The sequence below is a fragment of the Dromaius novaehollandiae genome, chromosome 8 (genome assembly GCF_036370855.1).
Source record: "Dromaius novaehollandiae isolate bDroNov1 chromosome 8, bDroNov1.hap1, whole genome shotgun sequence".
Classification (NCBI taxonomy): Eukaryota; Metazoa; Chordata; class Aves; order Casuariiformes; family Dromaiidae; genus Dromaius; species Dromaius novaehollandiae.
The window spans coordinates 41,890,173-41,910,049 of NC_088105.1; the positions used below are offsets into that span (position 1 = coordinate 41,890,173).

The 19,877-nt window shown below is 42.4% G+C and overlaps 1 protein-coding gene across 1 annotated transcript in view; it reads right to left on the minus strand.

The window, feature by feature from the left end:
- NEGR1 (neuronal growth regulator 1) overlaps positions 1–19,877 on the minus strand; it is a 307,368-nt gene that overhangs the window by 26,450 nt on the left and 261,041 nt on the right. Inside the window, exon 7 of the mRNA XM_064516359.1 lies at positions 1–6,021. This exon is cut by the window's left edge and continues 26,450 nt beyond it. Coding sequence (XP_064372429.1) covers positions 5,897–6,021 — 125 coding nt within the window. The 3' untranslated portion in view covers positions 1–5,896. The remainder of the gene's footprint in view (positions 6,022–19,877) is intronic.

The window sequence follows — 19,877 nt, forward strand, 5'->3', positions numbered from 1 at the left end:
AAATACAATATATATCATCATTACAGGCATTTTTTTAGCTGGCAGCATAAAAAAGGTATGGAGGGATAATAAATACTTTCATATGTGAAAGATAAGGGGGGAAATTCATGTGGCTTTAGTGGCAGTAACCACCGCCTCCCCCCCTTTCCTCCTTTCCCTATCTTTAAATTCTGGTTTGCTGCAGAAATGTAATTTATTCTGCTAATGGAGGCTTAAGTTTACCTGGCTATACAGTTGCCATAGAGGATGAGTAAAGAACTGTGAGATGATGAAAGTGACTTCAAGTAAAATTACTTTCAGCTGTGCTATTTTTCATTACTGTTTGCAGTTCAGTTCAGAGTTCATCGCACCGAAGAGCCAAGTTCTCTGCTCTGCCCGAGTACGCTCAGAGCAGGATCAAAGCAAAAGGTCACTTTTGCATTTCTCCAATCACAGGGATGGCTGTTGGCATAAATTTGAGCAAACCCTAAGGGATAAGTCTGGCAACGAAGAGTTACTGAGACATCAGCATGTAGGTGAAGCAGAGCTGCTAATAGCCGTTATACATCATTTGGCAACTCCCTTTAACACCAGAGTCCTCGGATGATTGCATCGATGGCCTCATGGCAGCTCAGAGCGACTGGGAAAGGAATGAATAAGCCAGAGAAGGTTGGGATTTTGGCCCCACGTCTTGTCCTACAATACAGATTTACATCCTACCAAGGAGAGCTTAATATCCTTTAAAATATAAATGGCTAAAAACTAAGTTATGGGATGTGACGAATATGCTGATCTCTACATTTTTAACACAACAGTTTTCCAATGTAAAGGAACTTTTGATCTCTTCATAAATTAGGCAGAAAGGTGGTAGAAAGTGATACGTGAAAAAAAAATGTATTTCCTCAGTGCTGAAGGTGAGCAGGGAAAAAAATCTTGCGCACCCTTGCTGATACAAATTTTCAGAGCAGGTTTTACTGAGAATCCCTTCCAAATTATCCTGAGACCTTTTCTGCAGTTGTGTTAAACTGGCTATTTTCAGTTATGTTACGGACTTTTCTGAAAGCAGAGTAAATTCCCTCTCTCTCCCTTAATGCTCAACGGAGAAGCATAAAACAGGACTGAAAACTAAAGCCAACCCAACCACAGTGCGTTCAGACCCTCGATTCAGGGGTAGTGAATACACTTAAGTTCAGCCAAACTGAAAGTAAATTCTTCCCTTCAGGGCAAATAGTTATTTATTTACTGTCTGTTAAAACTGAATGAAGAATTTTTATTTCTTGTTTTTTAAGATTTTTTTTAAGAATTTCTTGTTTTGAAGAATTTTTTATTACATGTTTCAGTACAGCCAGAAAGGTTATGGGTGCATTGGCTTTTTTCAGCAGTGCTGAGATAGACTGACTGGCTAAGTAAGGCTGAAGTGGCCCAGGGATGGCTGCCCCTGTCCCTGGACGTATTCACGCTTCCAGAGCCTGCAAGTCAACAGGGACCCCTGCTCGTGGTCCGTATAGTCCTACCTCTTATCTCCCTACCGCCACAAATGGTCCTTCTCCCCGCTCCCTGGCACCACTGCTGCTGCTGGAAGCGGCTCTGGTCTCTCCCAGTCCAGCTTTGAAACCCGCCTTCAGGCCAAGAGCTAGCTGCGGGAGACAGGTAGAGTTATGGGACAGGAGGCTGAGAAGAGGGCGAGCAGGACGCAGGTGGAGGTAATGCATCCCTGGAGGAGACGGAAGACAGGTTAGAAAGGGAGATGTGGCCAGCTGAGCGGTGCATCCTCGCAGAGGGTGACAATCTGCATTTTAAATGAGCGTACAGTGGTCCTCAGTAAAATTCTCACAAACACCCTCGTGTCGATTTGTGTTAACCACTGTACACACACGGTCCTTTGCAACAAGGATGGGGACGGCACAGTACAGTCTCCCCTTCAGAGCCATAACGAGGATTTCGGTGGCAAAACCGAGCTCTGTGTCAGCTCCTCAGTGCAAATCGCCGAGAATGAGTCAACTCATTTCCAATTCTAAAGAGAAAGTGTCAGGCTAAAACTTTATCCTTTTCCTAAACTTCCTCACATATGTCAGTTTATGCAAGAATTTTAAAATTATTTAAGATTGTTTTAAAAGAAACTGATCATTTTTGCTTGCTTTTTTCTTTTTTTTTCCCGGAAAGAAACAAAACCTTCTATGGCAGGTTATGAAATATGGATTATTTACCTCCAGACTGGACACAAGCATGGTCCAGTCTTAGAAGTAAATGCATATTTAGACTTTAAGGCATATTGTTTATCCATGTAAATACATATTTTGGTATACACATTCTTTATAACACAGTTATGTGGAATAAGCAGAGATTTTGGTAGGCATAATGTTTACCATTATTTTTCTAGAATGCTAACTCTGAAAATGTGCAAAAAAGCAGCTTTTACTGGTGATGTTTTTTAACACTCCTGTATCTTAAAAACAGCATAGTTTCTAAAAAAAATATATATATTGAAAAGTTTAAAAAAAGCTGTCTAGCTATGAAGAATACATTTCCTGCCAAATTATAAACCCTTGAGAAACTGCATTTGTTTAAGAAGTTGTGAGACATCCTTTAATTCACTATTGGTATAATATCATGATCAGCAACTGTATGATTAGAGCATCATTACTTCTATATATGTCACCAATGAGATGGTAATTAGTAGACCTGAGTTATTGCACAAGTAGGAACTTACGGTGTTACAGACTTCAGGGTTTCGAATGTGGGAAACAATCTTAATATCAATATTCAGTTATACTGCTTGGAGCTCATCCATTTATTTTTCACATTTTAAAGGTAGGAATAAATATAATAATATTTGATCAGCAGATATGAACAGTATGGGTTAATGATCTGGAGGAGCACAGAACATACCTTGAAATAGTTGCCTAAAGCAAATACACCCCAGAAATTAAAGGGTGAATAGATTTTCTAATATATTATTGTATTCGATTTGCAACAGTCTGCACAGTCCGTTTTGGAAGAACATCCCAATAGATCCCAAACTGCACAACTACCAGTTTATCGTATGGAGCTGATTAACCAAAGAACCAAGTTTCTTTATTTGGTCAATATTGCCTATAGCTCTAATCCTGCAAAAATCAAGGTTGATGAACTTTATGTACTCTATCCTCTGAATTAATCAGTGCATAAAGTTAAGCATGTCTGTGTCTCTTTGTTGGACTGGAGGGTTAAATGGTCAAATTTCCATAAGCAGCCTTCAAGAGACAAACCCTACAGACCCTGAGGGCACCCGCTCGGGTGAGCGCGGTCCCAGCATGCGTAGGGCTGAGCTTGAAAACCTGCACACGCGCACACACACGCATTTCCACTGCTGAACACGCAGATCTCATTGGTCTTTAAATACCTATTTCGTCTACGAAAATGCCATTGGCACCTAGAAACGTTTTTTTGTTTTGTTTTGTTCCTTTTTAGACTCGACAATAATTATGTCCCCAAATGTCCATGCTATTCCAGTGGTATCCAGAATGCAAACAGGCAATACTTCAGTTTTTTTGTATTTAGTAAAACCGCTGTTTATTCTATTCTGCTGCTGGAATTCTCACATTCCCGATATCAGGAATCACTGAAACTCTTTATCAAAATACATAATTTTATCCAGCCACAGTATAGAAGCAGCTCTCAATTTTGTGTGAGAAGAGGCATATGAGTTGGGTTACGCATATCCTAACTCTTTTTTCCTTCTTCACAGAACTGTACTGACATGGTATTTTCTGCAGCACCGCTGTTTCTAATGAATGGATTCTAAAATATAGCACTTTAAAGCTGCAATACAAGAGAGAGCAGAATATCAGGACAGTATATAATATAATTTCAACTGTTTGTATACGATTTCTGGAAAGAATGAATTTTGTCATGTTATTCAAGGTTTTAAAAAATGCCACATTTTTGAAAATAGTAATTGCTCAGCACAACAACTGAAAATAATATAATAGAAATTGTAAAATCTGTCACTGAACAGAAGTAGCGTAACTTAAGACATTTTATTGCCATATTTTGGAGTCAACATATTTCAGTTCATACCCTGCATCTGAGTTAATTAGTAATGACAACAGATTCACTGCATAATCTGTCTACATCTTAGCATGGGATAGTATATACTGAGACTAAGGAAATTCAGAATTTGCATTTTCAAAAACTGGAATATTTGTAAGCTGAATTTGGAACTGCTGAGCTTGTACAGTACTCATCTGGTATTGCTAGCTACAAAAACTTAATATGAGGAGAAAAGGTGTTATATTTATAGTAATTGTACCACCTACTGGAGTTCATATATAAAACAGGTGCATGGAAAGTAAATTAATAGTGTAGATAATTTTTTATTATTTTTGTCTTCAACAGTTGTTTTGTAAGCAAGTCAACCTCTATGGGGGGGTCAATGGGAGATCCTGTATTGAAAGGCTGTTGGACATATCAGGTCCCAGCAATTCACATGGACGACACTTTCAAATTCAGCTGTGAATTGTGAGCAAAATGTTGTATTAATGCTGTATGGAGCTGTGTTTCTAAAAAAGAAAAAAATTTAGCAACATTATATGCTATTTTGAAACTTGTTCCTTCACTGAGTTACAGAGAAGTTAACTGCTGTAGTAAGATATTCGCACAGTATTAGTATATCAGTAATGAAGTTCTGTCTGTAAAGATGCATCATTGGTAACATGCACTTAAGTACAGTTATTGGAGCAACCTCATTTTAATATATATATGTATTTTATATATATATATATATAAATCTGCTTGATACTTTATGTATTTTCAGATATCTAATATTTAAAAGCATCCTTTATCATTGCTAAATTAGCCAAAACGTACAATTCACATAGTTTTTGGCCAATAATAAAAAAGGGACTATGCAGCTTCTCACATATACAGCCATTTAAGGATTTTGATTTAGAATGACTAAGGGAAAAATTGTTACATTCACATGGTGTCTGAAAATAATGTATGCTCTATTTCGTAATGGGAAAACTAGTTTTTACAGAGATCACCTACTGATTAGTGCTAGTAGATGGAAAAAATGAAAAGGCATTGGTGCTATCCTTGACCGATTGCCTAAATATACAACATTGTAGGCTAAGCTTGAAGCAGTGCCATTACCCACTGGAGATGGAAGAAGAGGTATTCTTTTAGCCAATAGCACTTTTGTCCTCAATTAGAGATTAGTTATGCTCAAAAGGATGCTTTAGCCTTTCCCAAAACACATTCCAGATTTGTTGGAAAGGAGGAGAAAAGGAGTTATTTTATAAAGGCACACCCATGCTGAATTTGCAGGAAAAAGGAAAGGAAACAGAAAAGCAGTACTGCACAATGCAGTTATAATACAAGGCTCATTCTTGAAACCTGAATATCATGCTAGAAGAAAATCTAGATATGTGTAATATTCTGAAGAAATATTTCGAAGGCAATATTATTTGATTTTTTTAATCAAAAAAGAAAAAATGTTTCTGTGTAAATGTGGATAGAATGTTATTTAAGAAGGGAACTGAATATTTGTATTGCAGCCTTAAAGAAGCACGTTTTTACTGCAATATTCTTTTTTTTTTGTAAACTACAGTCTGCAGCTTAGCAGACCATGACTGAATGCTTTTGAAAACTTGTAGATTACAAACATGAAATCACAATTAATATCCTCTAAAAGTAATTTCAGAGCTTTCACGTCTTAAAAAAGGACAATGTGTACTGCTTCACAAGGTAATGCAGCTAATCAAAAAAAGGAGTAGAATTAAAGTATTTACATAATGAGCAATTCTACAGAAGGCGATCATCCCCATGTCAGCACTGCTGATTATATCCCACGCTGCTTTTAACAAACTCTACCAGATTGGAGCCAGTCATCAGCACGTTCAGAGAATCCTTAAAAGCCTTTTATGGTTCTTTACATTTAGTGCAGAATGATGTTCTTCAGGTAGAATATGCTGGTGCAAGAGGACAGTGTCAACACGAGGGACCAGCAGCAGAACACCACCTCCGCATCGCCTGTGATCCCGTACTGGGCAGTGCTGGGAGCTGCAGGGAGAAGAACAAGGGGTTAAGGGAAAATTTCTACTCCACACCCCAAAATTCTTCATTTTACTTAATTCTGAGACGATAATGTTTTGGAGCAGCGAAAGAATTCTTCTGAAAACAGAGGCAAATGCTGCAAAACTAGAAAAACCCCCATGCTACAAAACCGAGTAAATATTGCCTTTTGTTTTAATGAGAATAAATCATTATTAATACAAGCACTTAAAAACCTGAGTACTTAACATTAGATGAGTGCATCATGCTTAAGCATCTGAATAATTTATCTGTTTTTAAGTTACTGAGCATTAAAATCCCTATTGAAATCAGTGAAAGTTGAACGCATTTAGCACTGTTGAAAAACAACTCATTTTCTATCATTGCCTAACTTTAGAAGCCAAACTTGGAAAATTTTGCTTAGCCAGAGAGATTCATGTTCACTTTCAGTCTCTTTGAAGAAATTTTTACCTTCTCTAATACAATGCCTTTCTCAAATTCCTAAGTAAATATTAGAGTAAATGCATGCACATAGAATTAAAAATGTAACAACGTATTCTGGAGAAACAACCGAGGAAATAACAATTTGTAAGAGTCACGATCAGCTTGCCTGCTGTTTTCACTGGGACTTTAGCACAGGAAACAGAGTCAAGCATAAACCCTTGAATTTGTTCTCGTAAAATCATAGACAGTAGAACAGAAAATGAACTGTGAAGGCATCTTGACCCCAGCCTGCCACCATGAGATTATTTCTACAGTATTCACGTTTTCTGTCCAGCACCAGGAAGCACAAAAGCACCGGATTTTGTTCTTCGCCGCTCCGAAACCCTCCGCAACTCGCGTTACCTCTAACCTGCCGAGCGCTAAACTTTCCTTCTGTCAGATCGGGTATTTTTCTTTTAAATGAGAGAAACAAATCACTCATTTTCATATGTCTACTACTAATTATTGCCTAACAGACTTGCGGCGAACGCTCCTGCAGACGTGCTGTGCTCATTTTCTGAGAAACCTGGTCACTTGCTGCTTGATTTGGGCCCTATTTTTATCAGTGAATTTTATCCTGAAAAAAATTGAAATGAATCACAAATGGAATTTGCAAGCAGGAATAAAAATGTGGACAGTGTAATTTCATCAGGGAACACCAAACATGAGCATTTCCTTGGAAGCTCAGCACACGCATGATGTGGTTTTGGGGGGATGTTAGTGTGATCTTACTCCCCGGGAAGGCAGATATTCTGGCAAAAACACGAGTCCCTAATTTCTCTGAAACTCTGCTTTTACTCAGTCATTTGTACTTTGTTTACAGGGCACACCTGAGCAGAGAGGGAGTAATACTCAGTCTTTTGCTCCCTTATACAGGTGTTTTTCTCATCACTGACATTCTGTATTCATCCTACTTTTTTAAGAAGGGAACGGAGCCAATATGGTACCATATAAAAAAACCAGAGCGCCAGCCCTCTGCCACCATCCCACTCTCCTCCCAGGTAACACTGAAACTCTCCTCCTACGGCGCCAGTGCCGCTTTGGTGCTGTGTCTGGTTGTCTTGCAACTGCCCCTGTTCGTGACAGCGCAAGAAAAAAGCACATCTGCATATGCTATTTCATCAGCATTTTAGTACTATATTCAAAAATTAGGCTGCTGACACCAGAAAAGATCTTTTAAATATAGATCATCCAGAAATCTCCAAATTATCATCCCTCACTATATAATTTCTACAAGGAATCTGAGACATTTATGAATCGTCCATTTAGAATTCCTTCAGAGGCTTTCTTAGCTATTACAATCACATTTCCTCAAGGTTTATTTTAATTTTATTTGCTTTTCTATGGTACCTTTAAAGCATGTTCAGCTGCAAAGGCTCAATGACACATCCTCCATCCTCCTAACAAGCTACAAGGCTGGGAGGCACTGTACCCATTTTATGGATCAGAAGGAAAGTGAAGCATTTATATGCAAAAATAAACCCACAGCACCAAATAAAATATCTTAATTCCAGAACGAAATGACCTGCTGAAGACTACACAAAAAGTCTGCCAAAAAGCAAACCCCGAGCACTGCCGAGGAGCAGCGGGCCGCGGGGAGACGTCCCTGGGCCTGGGCTGTGCTCGCACATGAGGCCAAAAGCATCTGGAACGAGGGAGCCTTTAATGCCAGCGGGATTTTCCTCTGCGCCGTGGGTCTACACAGCCTGCGACAGCAGCAGCGCTCCAGAGGCAAAACCTTCGGTGTTGATGGGGTAGCAGAAACCAAGAGATGTTTTGGGGAATGTCAGTGAGACCTTGCTCATGACTTTCCATAACGAAGCTCCTCCAAGGCTATGAGACCATGGAAATAGGATATAAGGTCCTAAATGACTCAGGTGCTTCTGAAAGTTTGAGCCGTCATCTGCATGTCTTCTAAAACTGGCATAGTTAACTCTCTTATAAATATTTAGAACCATTATCTTAGACTGTATTAATGTAAATTTGATCCAGGCGGTTGTCTGCACCGTGCTGGAGGCACCGGGACTGATCGCCAGCATGCGTCTGTAAATGTAAAGGTCATCCAGGCACCAGGGTAGGATATTGTAGCTGGATTTGTTCCACTGTTCCCTTTACAGCCGAAAACACACTCTGATCTAAAGGCTTTGATCGGTGTTGACAAGGACCGTGCCAAAGAGTCAATCTGTCGTTTCGCATGAGGAAGGGATTTCAGCGGCGATCGTCTGTGCCCGGGGGAGCTCCGAAACCTGGCAGCTCGCACGGGGAAACGGCAGCAGGGCTGCCCTGGGGCACACACGGCAATGCCCTTGCAGACGTGCGGCGCAGGTACATCCGCTGCCACAGAATTAACGGCAAAAAGTGAAAGTGTTTGGAATAAGTTAGTGAAAGATGAAAAAAAGTTTGTAACTATGCTTAATTCCTCTAAGCAGCAGTTAGAGCTGGTAGGAAAATCCTTCCAGGCCTTATAACTCGCCGCCTGGCAGAGATGGGCTATCCTGCCTGAAATGCTAAATGGTAAAGCTGACCTAATAGCTGCTTTCAATCCTATCACATTTTTTGTGTTTACTACTGCATAATGTTTTCATTTGAGTGCCACATCTGCTGTTGTTCATTGGCCAAAATGAGTAAAAGTTCAGGTAGAGCGATATTTCACCCACTATATATATTTCATTTGGTCCTAAGATGAGAAAGTTCTTAAGTTCCTCACTGAAGGAAAAAAATCAACACTTGCAATTTGTTTTACTACGTATTTTAAAATCCACCTTATTTATAACATTTGCCCCAAATGCTAGATTATATTATGTATTACTTTATATATATTAGAGTCTATATATGTGTGGAATGTAATATGGATAGAACAAACTATTCAAGGCTCCTTGTAAGGTCAGCAGCATGTCAGTGGATTCAGAGATTTAAGGAAGTTGTTCTAACCAGCTAATTTGTGAGCAAGAAACTTTTTAAGACAAACAGAAGTTGCTTCTGAGCAATACGTATGTTTGTTAAGTAACAATAATTTTACAATACTGTTAAGTAACAGTATTTTTTTAGTTTAAATTCAACATTAATGCAGGGCAAGGACAGTACGGAGCAGCCTCTGCTCACGGCAGAGTCACAGAGCCCCCGGCTCCGGGACCGAGTCGTGTCCCGGCCGCCTGATGCAGCCACAGCACAGCCGGCCAGTCAGCTTGGTCTGAATGCTGTAGGAATGGGTGACAAGGACGTAAAAGACAGTAAAACTGTCAATATCTTCGTGGAACTATAAATATTCCCAAAGGCTTTCAACAACTTACTTTTTTTGCAAAAATCTAAAAGCCAGCCATTGCAAAGGGTCAGACTTGTAATTTCTGGTTTTATGATGTTTTGAGCTTTGTTTTTGTAGAACAGGTAATTCAGGCAGTATATTTTGCTTAAAATAACGCGAGAGCTTTCACCGCATAGCTGGGCCCCAAATTCTAGTCGGACTTTATTTACCCGGGTGATTTCATGAGGGCAGGGATCACCAGACCACTGAACGCCGGGTTTGGCAGCTACTGGGGACGGTCGCACTGCCGCAGGCGGTGGAAGCAGCCCGGTGAATTCACGGCAGCAGCCGGGGCCCAGCTGGAAGCAGGGGCAGATGGGCTCCTGCACACACGCGGAGGGATGGCACGAGCTTAACTTCCTTACGAATTGGCCTAAAAAGCTCCTATAAAGGGCTTTAAGGAAAGAGCGGGGGAAATGGTGCAGGGCATAATGTACAGAAGGAACTAAATTAAAAAAATCAACTTCTCTGAACTTTTACCTGTCTGCAGAATTGACTTATCCTAAAAAATTACGCTTATTTTATATTAAAAGAATAGGCAAGGCAAGGAAAAACCAATACCATTAACAAACAGGATTACAGTTTCCTTCACAAAACATTTAGAGGACGATGTGTATAGTAGCATCTGCGACTCATGTGTTTTCTTCTTAAAGCCCTACAAAGTACCTTGATGTTAATACGTCTGGTACCTATTAACCGAGCGCCGCTGACTCCCTTCTCCTCAGTTCGTTTTCTGATATCCAGAGTCCAACCCTGAAATTTCAGGAGAATTTATTCTGGTGATAGAGCTAATCCTACTCTGTAGACCCAGACTTCTTAGCAAACTCCAAACTTTTGGAATCATATTTAAAGACAGCATTCAAAGCAATAGTGGTTATGCATTTATAGTGAAGCCCTTCCCTCTCGATACGCTCGTGAGCAGACAAGAGCTTGCTGCGTCCGTGCTGTGGCCACGAAAGAGCAACGTGCCCTCGCCCACCGCCATGGCCCTCCAGCTGGCCAGTGCTGCGCTAACGCAATAACACGTTTTTTTCCAGCTGTGCTAATGCAATAACACGTTTTTTTCTGGCTGTGCTAACGCAATAACATGTTTTTTCCAGCTGTGCTAACGCAATAACCTGGCTGTTTGGGGCTGGAGCGCAGCTCTGGTGCTCTGGCCTCATGCAGCACTCGGGCTGCCCGGGCTCTCCGCTGCCCCTGGCTCACAGCTTCCCGCAGTCTCCATCACTCAGGCACCAGCAAAATAACCCCCGAATGAAAGCAAGCGCCGTATAGCACTTCGGTGCTTCTCTGCTCCCACTGCAATTTAACTTTGCTGTATTGCAGTAAAGACGAATAGTACAAATAAACACCTCAGACTAGATCCAGCACTCATATATGCTGGTGCCTGCCACCGTTAACTATGTATATTACAGAATAGAAGGTATAGAAAGCTTTATGTTAAGAGGAGTGGGAGGGAGGAGATTGTCATAGAGAAATGGTCACAATTTCTCCCACGCAGGTTCGGAGCATGCTTTAGCTGGAAGCCAGCACTCGGTCTGGCAGGTTTTACAGATGCTGAGCGGCGGCGGCATGCAGTGGAAATACTCAAGTCTGCAGCCGTCTGTAGGGAGAGCGGAAAGAAACAGTGAAATACGAAAGGCAGCTCTCTCATTACCGCACGCGAGAGCCGTGCGCTCTGGTCGAGCATCGATATCAAAGGGTTTGCTTTCCAGACCCTGCGATGACAGTATGGATTTGACGCATAATGTCTCCGTTGCATAAGTCTCATTCCCAGTGCCACTTATATAAGCAGCCCTTGCTTAGGTAAATGCTGTTTTATATTAATATGAGTTGCAGAATTTGCTTTTTTAACTAACCAGCATTCCTGTTTTTTTGCAAAACTTGCTCTGCAGCAAGCGGCGAATACCCAGTGCAGCCACGCTGCCGGCTCCGGAGAAGCGGAGCGCAACTGCTCCGGTGGCTCCTGCAGTGACGGCTCGAGGGGCAACGCGGGAACAGCTGAGCGCACGGGCGCCGCAGCCTCGACGCAGTGTGAACCAACCTGTGCTTGTGCTCACTCATCCCTGCCTGGCACTATTTCATTAAAATCAGCCTGTATGTAGGACTAGGAGAGAATAAAGCAATCAGGTAAGGAAACAAAACACACCTGTGCGTTTCACCAAACCTCGTTTGCTTTTGCAGGACCCCATCGCCTGAATTTTAAGTCTTAATGCAGTTCGAATGCTAAAACATAAACTTCCCTTTGCTTTCTGTACGGAAATGTGAGACACGTTACTGTAACTGGGTCCATTTTTAAGATATGGCATCTTATTAAGCACAGAGTATGTGATAAAAACAAAAATCACTTTTTTTTCCTCCCATGCAAAAAGGTTCAGGTGATTAAACAAACATATAAAAGACCAGACTAGATCTTGATTTTGACGCTTTCACCTATACATTTAGTCTAGTAGCTGATAAACAGGATTAACTGCAGGACTGGGCACTAGCTTCTCCTCATTAAAAAAGGAAGTTTCTTTGGTAAGTCGGTATGACAAATCAACATTAAATTTATTACAAAAATCAGTCTGCAGGCTCAGCCATAGTGTGGGTGGCATTTTATCATATAAAAAGAGTTTCCGCAATGTAAAGATAATTTGAACTACTGCAGCTCTAAAAGCAAGTGGAAAATTATGTAAATCTGATTTCCTGGGTATGAACCAGTACTGTCTTCCTAAAGCTTATTAAATCATACGCAGCTTGGTTCGGCACAAAAACAGTGGGTGGATGAATGGGGAAAAATTACACGTATAGCTGTGTAAACGATGGAAAGGGGCTACGTTTTCCAAAGGTGACTAATAAGGAGAATTTGATGTGAAAGTAGCCTGAAGGAGGAAAAAGTCTGGATGAGTTCAAGTGACAGTGTCTGTGTGAGCTGGATGACGGGCTGCGTTCACGGGCGGTGAAGCCGGCATCTGGAGCAGCCGAGCGGGAAAGGGAAGGTCGGGGCCGAACCCCAGCGCCGAACGAGCCCGGGGCTGTTCCCAGTGCCCTGCGCAGCCCCGCTGGACCCCCCTCCGGCCTCTGCACTTCAAAGACATTCTGCAGATCTTTTGTGGTGTTTTAATAACTTCAAAAAGCAAACAAACTTACTTTTAAGATTCAAACATTCTTGGTATGTTCTTACTCCTTCCTTTGGGATGAATCCTTATTTTACTACTGCTACGTCATGCTAGGCAAGATCATTTTCTACTTGGACTGGTTAATTTTCATGAATTTTTCAAGGTTTTCTGTGTCACATTAAAAACTTCAGTTTAGCAATGAATGAAAATGTTTAAGTGCTTGAAAATAGCATAAAACTTGCAGCTTCTTCTATTTTCCACTAAGATCTTAGCAGTGAAGGCAGTTTTACACACATGCGCGCACACACTGGCACATGCGGTCCTAACATTTGCACGGTGAAATAATCACGGAGGTATCTGTGATTAGATATTAAATAAAAGCATGAATTTATTTGCCTCCCTGATTACATCTGTAGCTATCCTAGGCATTTCCATAACTCCTATCACCATAATAACGGCGCGCTCTGTTTATAACTGATTTTGCAGCGCGCAGAGCGCTCCATAAATAGAGACGGGCGTGAGACGCAGCGGTCGGCCCTCGGTGAATTATCTGTCTATCCAGACTCTCATTGCAAATCTTTGCCACTATCTAAAATAGAAACCAAGGTCAAACTTCTTGGCTCCTCTTGTGCTGATCTTGCAATGCAAATTTCGACGCGATCTGTGCCAGAGCCACCAGAAAACAAAGTGAATCTTTATCTAGAAGAATGAGTTTGATGAAAACTGTGCTGTTTGAGAATATAAGATGATGTCAGATTCAGAAGATGCTACAGCTTTAAAACTTCTCAGCTTCAGCCGCTGAGGGATGATGATTTATTTTGTGCTTCGCGCCGGCTCCCGCTCCGCCGGAGCCCCTTGCGGCAGGGCTCCCTGTCCTGCAGGCTCCCCACTGCTGGGGCTCAACTGGCAGGGCAGGAACGGGTGCACTCAGAGCAAGTTTTGCCTTTGTCCCACTCCCAGCTCCGTAATTCACTGTGCTGTTAGCACTGCCACCGGAAAGCGGCCCCATTTCTTGCTTTTTGCTACACCCACATCCAGCCCCCTTCCCCGGAGCCGTCCATAAAGTGGAGGGGTCCCGGCGAGCAGCAAGCGCCGCTGAGCTCTCTTAGCACAGATGGGATTATATTCAGACATCTCTCCTGGTGGTGAATAAAAAGGAACAAAGTCATATTATATCACTATCTCTAATTAATACAAGAGATTAGGAAAAGTATTATGCTGAAATGTGCTAACCAGCATTTCCTAACACCAAGGACTGCATTAACCAGAAATAATTATAAGCTTTAATTCTGACGCCTTGCAGACAAAAGCACGGACCTCTTTAGGTTGTCTGAACAAGCAAGAGTAATGCTGTTAAATGGATTATACAGGGAGATGTTAATAAGCATTTCATTCAACTATACTCAGGTTAATGATTTATTGTGGGAAAGCCTTAATAATTAGTTTATGTGCAAAATGTTAAAAAAAAGAGAGAGAGAAGTAAAGGATAAACAAGGTCAAAGCAGTGAGAGGCAGAAGATGAAGACCAGTCTGTCAGCAGTGGTTTTTGAAAAGAAGTGATTGTGAGATAATGGGACTCTCAAGTCTCCGCTGAGCCCTACAGATAACATCTCCAAATATTGTTATAGTTGAAGTTAGTTGAGGATTTATAGCTTTGGAGGAACGGGCCAACAGTCTATAAAAAGCCTGAATTAGAGAACAGCGACTTGCGAGAGGAGAGGTGACCTGCTTGGAGGGTGCTGGAGCAGGCGTAGGAGTGCTTCGACCAAAGGAAAGTTGGTCGAAAGAGAAACCACGCTCTGTGCCGCCAAGGCCAGAGCAGCCTCGGGGACAGCCTGACCTTGGGAGAACAAAACCTTGAAATCTCGTACAAAAATGCATCGGTGAAGACACCAATTTGTTTAGTCTTATGCAAATGCAATCACTCCCAAGGCTAAGCGCCCGCAGCAGCAAATTTACAGTGATGGAAATTTCACTCGTTAAGTTAAATATAGATAGATGTGAACGAGGAGGTCCTTTCAAATTAAATGCCAGATGGAGACTTTGATTAAACAAAGCTTTGACCATCACAATAGCACTTGGCAAATGCTGATAATTTAAGTAATTTTGCAAAGTATTTGGACCAGGGCTGTAAAAGCTGGGAGCAGGATCTGATGACTCAAAAGGTCCTCTCCAGCCTGATGCTCCCGTGTCACCGGCACGAGTCACTGAAATCCAGGGTAATGCCAGGGAAAGATGCAGCACGGCACAGGCCTGTCCCCCAGATGCGTTTGAAACGTAAAATGTCTGCTGTGAAACGAAGAAACTGGAAAATGGAGGGCTTACTTGGATTTGTTTCTTCTAATCTAAATGAATAATAAGGCATTTTGGGGGTTTTAAAATACGAACACAGGGAATAAAAGATTTTTGTTATAACTGTAGAAGCAGAAAACAACTTTTTTCACTAAAATATTAATGCTTAGTAATTTTAAATACTTGAGATAAATACACCATCAGCAAGCTTTTAAAGTGAAATACTGTGTGCACATGTGTGCGTGCATGTGTGTTTGTGCATAACTCTGTGCATGCACAGAAAATAAAAAATAAGCATTTCTTGTTTCAGTCACAAAGGCCCCAGTGACAGATTAATTAAAAGAGCTAAAAATACACACGGCAATGTAAATTTTAAGTCAGAGGGCTTTTTGCTTGCTCATTAATGCAATGGGGCCTGAGCCGGTTCTGCGGTGACGCGCGAGGCTCTGCGAACGCCCCGCGCGGAGGGGCAGCACAGCCCTAATGGACGGCGGTTGTCAACTGTGTGCAAAAGGTTTCTAAAAGCACCTTAATTTCTGCTCCCTGCCAACCCTCAGGAATAAAATATTTCCAAAGTCAGCACCTCTAACCTCCGGGAAAGCACTCACTGCAGATCCCGAAGGCGGCCGGCGGCCCCGTCCCCGGCCGCCCACCCTGCAGCCTCCAAAAGCGATCGGAGCATCACACCACCAGCGACTCCTCCTCCCGCAGACATCCAGCTTTAACTCTCACCGTTATTGTTCACAGCAAAATACTTGAAGTTAAAAGTAGTTCTACTTCAGAGAAACAAAAGTCTGTAATTTTTCATACTTATAAATCATAAGTAAATTGTCAAATTGTTGCAAAATGAGACATCCCATAATACTGCCTTCGAATACATTTGAATGTAAAGACATCATATTGCTACTGTTTTCATAATGAAAAAGTATTGTCAAAACTTCATTACCTAGCTCTAATTTGTTTTCAGAGCTATATTTTAAATTTCAGCATAGGGCCACCAGTAAGAAAGTCCCATTTACGAGCAGTTATCACGCCGTGGTAGCTCAGACTCCCTGCAGTTACTGCCCAGTCTGACTATCCGGTCTTGCAGCCATTCTTGGTGCTGGTTGTAAACATGGCCCTACAGTGGAGGCCGGACAGGCACCTTCCGGCTGCTCCACAGTTGTGTATTTACAACGGATTCAGGGATCGCATGGAAAATGTGCACGGGTGACGTGGACAAACTCTTAACGACAGCAGCCCTGGCAGACGATGCGGTAAAGCGGCTAATCAGTGTAAATTATCGATTGCCCACGCGGTGTCTGTCAAACCGCTCCCTCAAGCACGTGTCTTCGGGTATCGTGAAATCGGCAAAGCAGCGGTGCTCAGGTAACGCAGGCTCACGCAAATCGGTCACATACCACAGACACGGTTTTGCTGCAACAGCAAAAGCAAAACCGATTTTAAACCCTCATGCACTATATGTCACAGGGGACATCTTTAATGGAACTTCACCTGGACACAGGTAAATGTGACCACGTCAAACACAAAACCTTCGCTTAAATAGTGTGGAGAGAGGGAATCATGTACGGCATCACCAGGCGCTGAGCACAGCCCCTCTGCCGCAGGGAGCCGGACAGCCTGCACCGCCTGATCTCTACTGCAAGCAATAGTTTGTAAGTGCTGGAAGTATTCACGAGAAAAAACACTGGGAAGGAATAGAACAAAATTGGGCTTTATTCGTCATCCTTCATGTTCACATTATCTCAGATTTTTTTTCCACAGACGGGAAGTGCAGTCACACTAGCAAAAAAAATAAACTATCTACTAACTTCAGAATTCCTGATGCAAATGGACCCTGGAGACCTGAGACCATCTTCAGCGGGCAGCCGCGACACCAGCCACGGCCCGGGCATCAGCCCTGCTCCCCACCGGCTCCCTGTGCTGAACCGCAGAGCGACCAACGGGGACAGGGATTTGGATGCAAGCACTTGCAAACACCAGGGCTGCAATGAGAGAGCGCTGCAAGTGCCCTGGAGGGCAAGATCAAAATTCAAAGTAGATTTAATGAATCAGAGAAATCCTCTGACCAGAAAAGGAAAAAAGAGAGAGTCAATTCAGTGATGCCAAAAAAAAAAATCTGCTCTTTAGCAGAAACAGTCAATTGCATCAATCCTGGAAGAATAATACTCGACTCTGGCAGTTCTTCAGAAAAGCATCTGTTGTTACAGTGAATCATCAGTGCTATGTTGCTGTGAAGCAACAAGTATTTCAGTGAGCGGTGTGGCCAGGACTTGAGCTGACGGAGCACTGCTCTTGCTCTGCTCTGTGCCGGAGCCCCGGGTCCAGCTGCACCGGCTTCGCGTCAGGAGACGGAGAGAGCGGCTGGAGACCTTCCAGAGCCGGTAACGCGGAGACCTCGCCAACAAGGAGAGCCCGAAACGGCAGGACAGACCCCCGAGAGGAGGCAGCGCCGTGGGACGCACGCACGGAGCAGCTCTAGAAGAGGTAAGGCAGCGAGCTGCTGTTGCTGGCTGTAGCAGACAGGACGAGAGCAGCAGGCTGAACTGCTCTCTTCCGAGCTTTGCGTCTAGGAAGGGGATTCTTTTTCTATATCCACAGAATGATTTAACTACGGTTTCTGAATGACATAAGCTTACTGTTTGTTTTTGTTGATAGTTGTCAAGATCACTGCTTTCCATTTGAAACTTTAAAACCTTTTATTATTATTTTAGGCATGCAAAAATATGTCCAGGTGCAGTAACCTCCATATTATTTGTCAATATTCAAAAGTGAACAATCTTTAACTTTTTTCACAAAAGCCCTCAGTGCCCTGTGCAAGGCAGCGCTGCACCCGCCTTGCACTTGCCACAGACAGGAAAATACAAAAGCAACTCACGGCTTTCAAGTCTGAAGCCTTCTGTTCTGGCTGGAAGATCTGCAACAGAAGCAACTGTAGCGGTAGACTGGGACAGCTATAGAAAAGCATCATTTTGAGGGAGACTTGCAAGCAAGGAACAACTAAACCGTCGTGAAATAAGGCAGTGTTATTATGCAGCATCCTGCTTGTGCTGCTGGTTGGCCGCGTGAGGGGTTCACGGCTGGGACCATCATCCAGCCTCTAAACAACCTGTCTGCAGGACGCGCTCAGCCCGCAGCTTCTCATCACCTGGAGCAATATCGGAAACAGCACAAACAATCGTATTGCTCGTTTAGTTTAAATAGAAAAGCATACAGCAGGGTAAGCGCATCCAGTCCAGAAAAAGCTGACTTTGGGTTTTCTGCAGGGCCTCGAGTCTGCTGGATTTGCCCTGTTCAGCAGCGTCATGTTCCAACAATGACCGTGGAGTCACAAATCCAACCGCTGCGGCGAAGAGGCGGCTCCAAGGCAACGCGCCCGCAGGCGCCCGCAGGTACGAACGCACGGGATTCGGGCACTCGCTGTGCCTGCGTCTGTGCTGCCTTCCTTTGCTGCTGCCGCTTTTAAGAAGAGTTTGAGCATTTTAACGCGAGAGAAAAATTTAACTTGGGAACTAATTAATTACTTTAATTTCATAGAATTTTTGGCGCATCTGCATACTCAACAATTACTTACGACTTATGTTGGTAATTAGAGGTTGGGTTTTACACTGAAATATTGTAAATAGCATTGCAGACATCAGCTGAACCTTCTAATTTTTTAGAGGAAATGAATTTATTAGGAGCTAATAGGGAAAATATTTGTACTTCTAACCTTTTGTAAAGCATTCTTTCTGTACTTTAAATGATTGGTTGTCAGAACCGTTTTTCTCAAAATGAAGTGTGACATTGCAAATGAGCCCTTGAATTAAGCAGCGTATTAAAGCTGTGTATTCAGAGCAGTCCCTATTAATAGTCCTCATATATCATTAAGATTTTGTTGGTTCTGCTACATCCAGGCAATGTCATGTAACGTATTGTGAATGATAATTTTTTGCAGAGAACTTTACGGTTTCTGGGTAGTTTCAGCATCACTCTTCTGATCTTGACAGGGGATATTAAGTTAAACAGGTTAGCACAAGATTTCCTGCCTTTTTTAGTGGCTGCGTGTAAGAAGGTAAGTTTTGCGGGAGGAGTTGACAGCCTTGAAACACTTCTTCTAACGGGGTAGTTGTCAGATGATTTTGAGAGAGTCATTTTTTATTCAGCTGTTCTGCTGATTTCTTAAACATTTCTTTGGGTTTTTTTTCAGTTATATTTCTCCACACAGTACATATTGCTCTGGTTTTATACACGTATTAAAACCAAGACCTTAATCCATGGAAGTCCGCTGCTGAACCACGCTAATACCCAATGAATTAATCATCTAATTAATCAATTAGAAAAAAGTGATGGATGATATAAATAACAAAGTCAAACAGTTCGCTAATCCCAGAAGTGTTAAAATACAGCGGTGCTTGAGTCACTGCTGGCGGGCCCAGCGTTACCCGCTGGTTTGCCTCGGATGCCGATACCGCCTCATCCCGCTTGTCACGATGGGTCCGTCTCAGACAGAAGGACGCAGGAGAAGTCACACACAGAAACCAGATCTACAGCTTGCTGGCACCAAAAATTCCTCTAATATGTATTTTTATGAAACTACTATCACATGCTCAGCAGCACAAATAAAAAAGCGTGGTACCCTGGTGATTTTACATTTACTGTGTTAGTGAGTAAAGGCAACGGCCGCCCTCACTCTCCCATCATGAAAC